The 7,679-nt window shown below is 39.5% G+C and overlaps 1 protein-coding gene across 1 annotated transcript in view; it reads right to left on the bottom strand.

The window, feature by feature from the left end:
- Positions 1-6,656, bottom strand: part of LOC118407044 (allene oxide synthase-lipoxygenase protein-like) — a 15,615-nt gene extending 8,959 nt beyond the window's left edge. Inside the window, exons 1-5 of the mRNA XM_035807461.1 lie at positions 6,605-6,656; positions 2,130-2,317; positions 1,749-1,918; positions 986-1,122; positions 599-678 (exon numbers count right to left, since the gene is read on the bottom strand). Of these exons, the coding sequence (XP_035663354.1) occupies positions 599-678; positions 986-1,122; positions 1,749-1,918; positions 2,130-2,314 (572 nt within the window). The 5' untranslated portion in view covers positions 2,315-2,317; positions 6,605-6,656. The remainder of the gene's footprint in view (positions 1-598; positions 679-985; positions 1,123-1,748; positions 1,919-2,129; positions 2,318-6,604) is intronic.
- Positions 6,657-7,679: the final 1,023 nt, after the last annotated feature.

Here is a 7,679-nt window from a genome sequence, read left to right as displayed (position 1 = left end):
TTTTATTTATGTTTGAATGTAGCAGTGGTGTAGCAATAATACCTAAAAAATACATTGTTAGAACTGAAATTAGCGATTTTCGTCCACAATGGATTGCCTTGAATGTAAAACTTGCCAAACTTAGTACCATTGCACGTATACAATACACGACTCTTCGTTTGGGACTGCATTTTAAACACTTCATCAACTATCTATACGTGCATAACGTCTTGAACAACATCTGTAAGCTGCAGCACCTCTGCTGCATTGATGTGTGAACTTCTTGAGGAAGATGACAGGCAGTCAACGAAACGTCGGCGGTATAAAAACCTGTTTATGTACATAATATTTTTAACTGAATGTTACTAAAGACCATTATTCTTTAATTCTGAATATTTGGAAACAAGAACATGTTAGAGACAAAAGATTTTCTCCACTACGCTGTCTGATTTCCAGGCCAATAAAAAAGAGGTCACAAAGCAGTGAGAAGTCCGTAGATCGAGTCTATGCAAACAGAGGCTGAACATAGAATGGACTCTCATAGGTAACAGCAAATGAAAAAAAAAACAACGTTAGTTTGTAACGTTACGGACGGTAATAAAATTTATGTAGTTTTCAAAGTATATGAAAAACACATTGTTTAAATACACATACCAGTCGTTGTTCTGTGAACTCTTCCTCTGCAGGCAAAGTTTTCACCTAACAGAACATAGAATAAATAACCTTCAAACAGTATATTCATGTTTTGTCACTGCTTCAGCAATAGCTAGCTGTGTCACGTGTGCATTCTGTCGCTGCAATTCCAGTCATTTACATGAATTGCGCATAATTATATCCATACATGATTGCCCTATGTGGTAAGCTTAGCACAAAAATATTTGATTAAAACTCCCGTCTGATAAAGAAATATTTTTATATACATATCGTAGTTACGTGGATTTTATGTACAACGAACATGGACGCTGCCTAAAACACAACCGTCTTGTCGAAGGTAATGAGAACATACCCAAGGCAGCAGCCCGGGAGCTGGAGTTACTGACGCAAAACGTTCTCTCATGATGGTCATCTCCTCCGCGCGGTCCTGGGGATGCAGATCGTCCTGAGGAAGCTCACAGTCACCAGGTATCAACCACACGTGATCGTCTGCAAACAGGATGGCGTAAAATTTAACCTGTCTTAGTAAATGACGTTATGACAAAAATCCACAACTGACCAGAGACGGGGGATGATATAGGTTATTTATATTACTAATACAAACAGCTACCGTAACAATACAAAACGTGCATTATTTCACAACTGATCAGAGACGGGGGGTGACATAAGTTATTTACATGACTTAAACAAAAATCTACCGTAAATGTACAAAAATGTGCATTATTTCACAATTGACCAGGGACGGGTGTGACATAGGTTATTTGTATTACTTATACAAACAGCAACCGTAACGGTACAAAACGTGCATTATTTCACAACTGACCAGAGACGGGGGTGGCATAGGTTATTTATATGACTTATACAAACAGCTACCGTAACGGTACAAAACGTGCATTATTTCACAACTGACCAGAGACGGGGGTGACATAGATTATGTATATGACTTATACAAAAAGCTACCGTAACGGTACAAAACGTGCATCATTTTACAACTACGAGTAGACGACACACCAAACTACACAGGAATGGAGTAAAAGGAACATAGTGATACATCTGTGAACAGGCAAAACATCACCCAACTACAATCCTCCGTTGGAGTAGAAAATATGACTCACTTTGCTTCATCCAACGATGAACAGGGAAGTCGTATGTAGGACCGTTGTTGTCTGGCTGGAGTTGGACAGAGATGGAGTCACAGTACCAGTCATCATTAGGGTGGGAGTCATCCCGCCACAGCTCCAGCTGCCGAATCGGAGACGTCACTTTCACATCATCCAACTTGTACCTTAAAGAACATTAAACAATTCTGTGAGACAATGTTGAAAACCTTGTTGTTATGTTCTATTACTTTTAAAGTACAAAGGCACAAAACTATTTCACAAACAATAATAGCTATGCTTATTAACATACTTAGTCTTCTAGTGTGTAACTTCTTTATAGTAAGACGTATCTACTTTGATGTCAAAATGTTCAACTAATGCGAAATCTGTACTTACTCTCCATCACTTCCTCTTTCAAAGTCGTTCCACCACCACACGTCCAGCTGACATGCTCGGGACTTGTGGCCTTTGTCGTCATAAAGGCGGATGAAGACGTTAGAATTAGTTGCAGCCCCGCGACACGTTCCTGTCTTCGTTTTGACGAGCACGTCAATGCCCTCTGTGGTCGGCCTATCACACATTTTCTGTAGGGACCACACATGAATAGATAAAATGATTATAGTATATTTTGTCATAGCAATACGTACAGCACCAGCCGTGAATCACTGAAACGCATTATGGTTTACAAGGAAAAGTAATCTAAAAGCAATAAGTATCATACATACATGAGCTAAACTTAACAAACTTTTATAAAACTTCACTTTTGACATATGATTCTACCCGTTTAAAAAGACAACCCTAGCAGTGTGTAGTTGAGTAATTTAACCAGGTATAAGAAAGTGCACTCTTTAGATTTGACATTTCTGTATATGGATTGTGTAATCTTGTATCTACATCTAAGACTTTATCCATGGGGACTTGGCCGGTTAACCGGCAAACACTTCCCCTCCACTACACCCATGGTTCCACCTTCCAGATCAACTGCCACGGGGCGATCACTGAGAAATAAAAACACTTTCTCCATCCCCCCAGCTAGAACTAAAAGACTTCAGAACTCTTTCTTGCACACAGCCATCAAGCTGTACAACAAGACTGTAGACACCTAGTTAGTAACGATGGCTACTTAATGTGGGATATGTTGTTCACTTTTTGCCTTGCCGGGCCTTAGCCCGGCAAGGTAATGAGGCCCGATCTTTACATGGTTCAATCAGTGGTTCAATGTTAACCCAGCCCTTCCAAAAGCCCTTCAAAAGGCCCTTTTCTCTTTGCCCAATTTTATGGCTTAGTTAGACGTATGTGGTCCAGCGTAAATAAATCTACGCTTTAACCCATGTTTATCATAAAGATATATCAAAAATTGCATCAGAAGGAATTTATTTTGTAATAAAGAATAATGCATACTCATTGTGGGTCAAAAAGTTTTACAATACCGGTTTATTGTGCCAATAATTTATCTGACATAGATTATTTTAATGAGGTAAATTTCCCTACACTTGGGGATTTTTGCTGCATTTCATACTGAAGTTGCTAGGTGTCGCTCTTTGTACATTGCAACAATATGAAACAAAAAAAATAGCCGCAAACTTCGGGACTAGTAGCCAGGTAAGTACATTTTAAAGACATTTGTGACTATGAATGTCCTTGATAGAGTTTGTATTGTGTGAAAAATAGATTTGAGACTGGATTGACAGCTGGAGAAGTCACTAAAGCTTTCCCGTACAGGAATTGGGGTGGGAGGGGGGCGACATGTGGAACTCTGTGGTTGTCTCTGATTATTTTGATGTGATCCTCATGTTAACTGATGAACACTGGTGAAGCGCCGAGGTACCTTTTCCTGACGAAATCCCTACTACCCGGCAAGGTACAGCTTTTTTTAAAGCACTTGTTTGATATATTGTTTCTTATTGTGTATAAACGGTTTTATGTTGTAAATTCCAACGTTATTCAGGGTGCTATTATGTCTGCTATGTTGAAATCAATAAAGGATGATGATAATGATGATGTTTGGAGTTTGCAATCCTTCATTTTCCTATGCCCCAACATCTCCAACCAGGACATACTAGAAGCTAATGAGAAGGTCGTGGCCTGGCTGCAGTACTGGCACGGAACGATATGATGATGATTACCTCCATGAAATGTCATGGAGGTTATATTTTCACTAGCGTTTGTGTTTCTGTGTCTGTCTGTCTGTTAACAAGATAACTCAAGAACCCCTGGGTGGATTGGTTCCATACTTTGTGTGTCGGTAGGGTGTGATAAAAGCTGGAAGTGATTAGATTTTGGGCCCCCTAGCGGCTTAACTTGGTACTGAGGCGCAACTTCCAGTTTTGCTATCTCGTGTCATGAACACGCTATGGTCACGATTTTTTAACCGTTAGATAGCTCTTGTGCTCCGCAAGAAGTGACATAAGTTTGGGTCCCCTAGCGGCTAGTTTTGGGATAGCAGGGGCATTTTTGTCAAAAACTTCTGAAGAGGATAACTCAAGAAGGGAACAACGCATTTTCATGATTTTTGGCATGTGCGTGCCTTAGACAATGTTCTACAAGATAAGATAATTATTAATAAATTGTATAATTCTATAATTTCAAAAACTTGACTTCAATAGATGTAACAAATGTAAGTTATGATAGATGGAACATAATCAGATGTCAAATATGCTAATGAGGAATTGATTTGCATAATATATGCAAACATTGCAAAACCGCTCAATGATTCATGATGGGAATTTATACTTGACATGTGTATGTTAGTCAATGATGAGCATCACCATGCATGAATCATAAAAATTTGCATAAAAATTACAAAAACTTATATATTTCATGGAGGTATGAGGTCGCCGAACTCTAGTTTATCCATGCGATCTACGCCATTATATCACACGTACAAGAGAGGCCCTTGTAATTAATAATTAATAATTACAATTCGTAATTAATGCCGGCTTTGACGACCGTAAACGGGCGGGCGTCTCTTCACGGTGCCGACTCGCCCGGGATCCACCCACGACTATGGTTTTCTATCCCGGTCAAAACTCTAATACGACGTGCTTCAGTCAACTACGGCGTAATTTGACAAGGCACGACGTGCTTTGGTGAGCTCTACTCGTACTTCACAAAACGGGTTTTAATACGACTTGGCCTTTGGCCAAAGTACGTGCCTGAAGTACGAGTTGACTCAACGACGTCGTAATAACCATGCATAACCTGACTCAAATCGCTCACCTAGCCCGACAGGTACCGCCGCTCAATAACCCAGTCAACCAGTGTAAACACAGGCTAGCAATAACCCGAACTGCGTATTTTCAGCGACATAGTTAGACAACAACGTTTGCACTTTGCACCAATTTGCACATCACCTTGACACATAACAATATATTGCATCGCCCCTAAATACGCTACACCAAGGACGTCTGATAGAACGTCCTTGGCTACACTGAGAAAACAACCACAAAAGTGGACCCCGCCCCTATGCCCTGTTAAGGAGGACAACACAGAAGGCACTCCTTCCAAGAAAGCTACCCCAACAGTGAAGACAACAAGAAGTGACCTTTACATGTAATTATCTCGTTCTTACCCTATAATTAGTGCGGCCTCGGACCATGAACAATCTCATTGAAGAACCTGACTTGGATAAATCTCAGGATGGAGTTCTCCACAATGTTTTATTCTATGGACAATAAAGTTACAGCTGTGGCTGTTCCGACAGGTTTAAAAGCCTGGCTGTCACTAAAAAACATTAAAATATTTCACCCTAATGTCTGCTTGGAGACAGCATTCGGATTCCCGTTTCAGTGTTTCAGTGATTGGCCCTTTACTAATCTATACAGTTGCTTGTATGCTAGACGCAAAACACCAGACCACAAAATTAAACAACATTCAGGACATACATAAGTATACAGTCATTACCTTCTGTTAAACTGCCCGAAACCAAATAAAGCTCTTACCTTATCTACAGCCATAGAACAATGGTGTTTTTTTTTCTATGCTGTTGCCAACACCTTAGCTTATATCAGCAGCTGTGCGGAACTGAACTGAATGAAAACTGGAGTTCGGCAAACACATCCCTTCGCAAAATGACTATGCCTTTATTTAAGACTTTAATGTCTTATTTATGTATTACTAATAAAGAGTACCTACCCAATAATAAACGTGTGTTTCCCCAAACCCACGAACTCTAGCAAAAACATAACCTTCTTGGCGAAGGTAACAATGAGATTATGTACACTGCTGTGATACTTTCCAGCGTAAATTTCATAGCGCTTCGTCAAAATCACGTAGTCTCTACCAGACTCCGGCCTGGCCGAATAGTAAATGGTGATAATGGGGTCAGGATAAAGGTGTCAACACATATACATTGTATATATATATATATATATATATATATATATATATATATATATATATATATATATATATATATATATATGAAAACCATCACCCTATCATAAACACATGTAGGTCTCTTGTCTTTACTGTATGTTAAATACGACTGCCGTTTCACCCCTCTTGAGACTGGAACAAAAAGGGCAAATGATAGTGCAGATTTCGTAGCCATGCAAACCAGAACCTGAACGAATTCTTTTAAGGGACTGTATTCTTTTGAATGTACATGTATGTTCGAAACGGCTTGAGATATGGTCGAAGTTGAAATATTGGTGCAGTGTAATGTGCGAATGAGACTGAAAAACTGACCCATATGTTGAAAATCGTCAAACAGCCCCCCCCCCCCCACCGTATGTTTGGAAAGATCAAAAACAGTATAAATACTGGAAAATTTGGATAATATATGAACTTTTGTCGATTAAGAATAGAAAATAACAGCTAATCTAATGAAAAAAAACATGATAAGAAGAAAATATGCTAATAATATTTACCTGCGAATGACTTGTACGCGGTCGTGTGTCCCTTCTCCTGTAGAAAGACCCAAATGATCCAAAACACAGAAAGGTTTAAAATCCGGACAAACCGGTTTATTCATGCCTAATTACTATAATGAGGATACAGTTTCTCTTTTCAACCGTATGCATACCGGCCTTTTGAGGTATTCCTGGGCTCATTCGGCTCAACCTTCGTAACTTCTAAATGGCTTTATTGTTTTTATTGGGTTGGGCGACTACTCTCTCTTAGTAGCAAGCGGTTGCATTGCGAGGAGCTTGCAATAGGCGTGGCTGATCGCAAGGGTCTGGAGCGAGCTGCCATTCGGCGCCACTCAGGTGACCTCAATACGACTGTCGCAAGGGTCTGGAGCGAGCTGCCATTCGGCGCCACTCAGCTGACCTCAATGCGACAGCAAAGGACTGTAGGTTTTCAACCACTCACACTGAGAAGGACCCCTACTCTTTTCGATAAGTGTGGTGGGATCTTTAACGTGCTCGATCTGTGGCTTGGTTTTTGATCACCAAATTTGTGGTAAATGTTTGTCTTTTTTTAACCTTTGCTATCGGTATGACGTAATATGACATATCTATGATGCCATAATGTGGCTTCATTGGCTAAAACCGTTGTATCAGGCAGGAATGTATTCCTGCCCAGAATATACACAATAATTGTCTAAATGATACACCCACTCCAGCATGTATTTGACATTTCATTTCGATTTTTGGAAATGTCCTTATCAATAACATTTAGACTACTAATAAACATTTCAAAACTAAACCATAGGTCCTTTAAAACCCTTTGACGTATGTAATTGATATATATTGATGGAGGTTTTAAAAATGGATAGATCTAATAGATCTAAATACATCTGATTTTTAGAGTTCCTCTTGTCATCCCTCCAAATAATTGGTTTCACCCGCCCAAATGTAATATGATACAACACTTAGCTGTAAATGTTGTGTTCAGCTTGCCACAACAAACATTGTAACAAACATTGCAAAATGTCAATTGCCAATGGTGACAAACATTGCAAAAATACAAGAAACAAATCTTATACACCATACTAAAAAC

The sequence above is a fragment of the Branchiostoma floridae genome, chromosome 19 (genome assembly GCF_000003815.2).
Source record: "Branchiostoma floridae strain S238N-H82 chromosome 19, Bfl_VNyyK, whole genome shotgun sequence".
Taxonomy (NCBI): domain Eukaryota; kingdom Metazoa; phylum Chordata; class Leptocardii; order Amphioxiformes; family Branchiostomatidae; genus Branchiostoma; species Branchiostoma floridae.
Note: the sequence above shows the minus strand (reverse complement) of the source record. Positions and strands in the feature narration are given on the sequence as shown.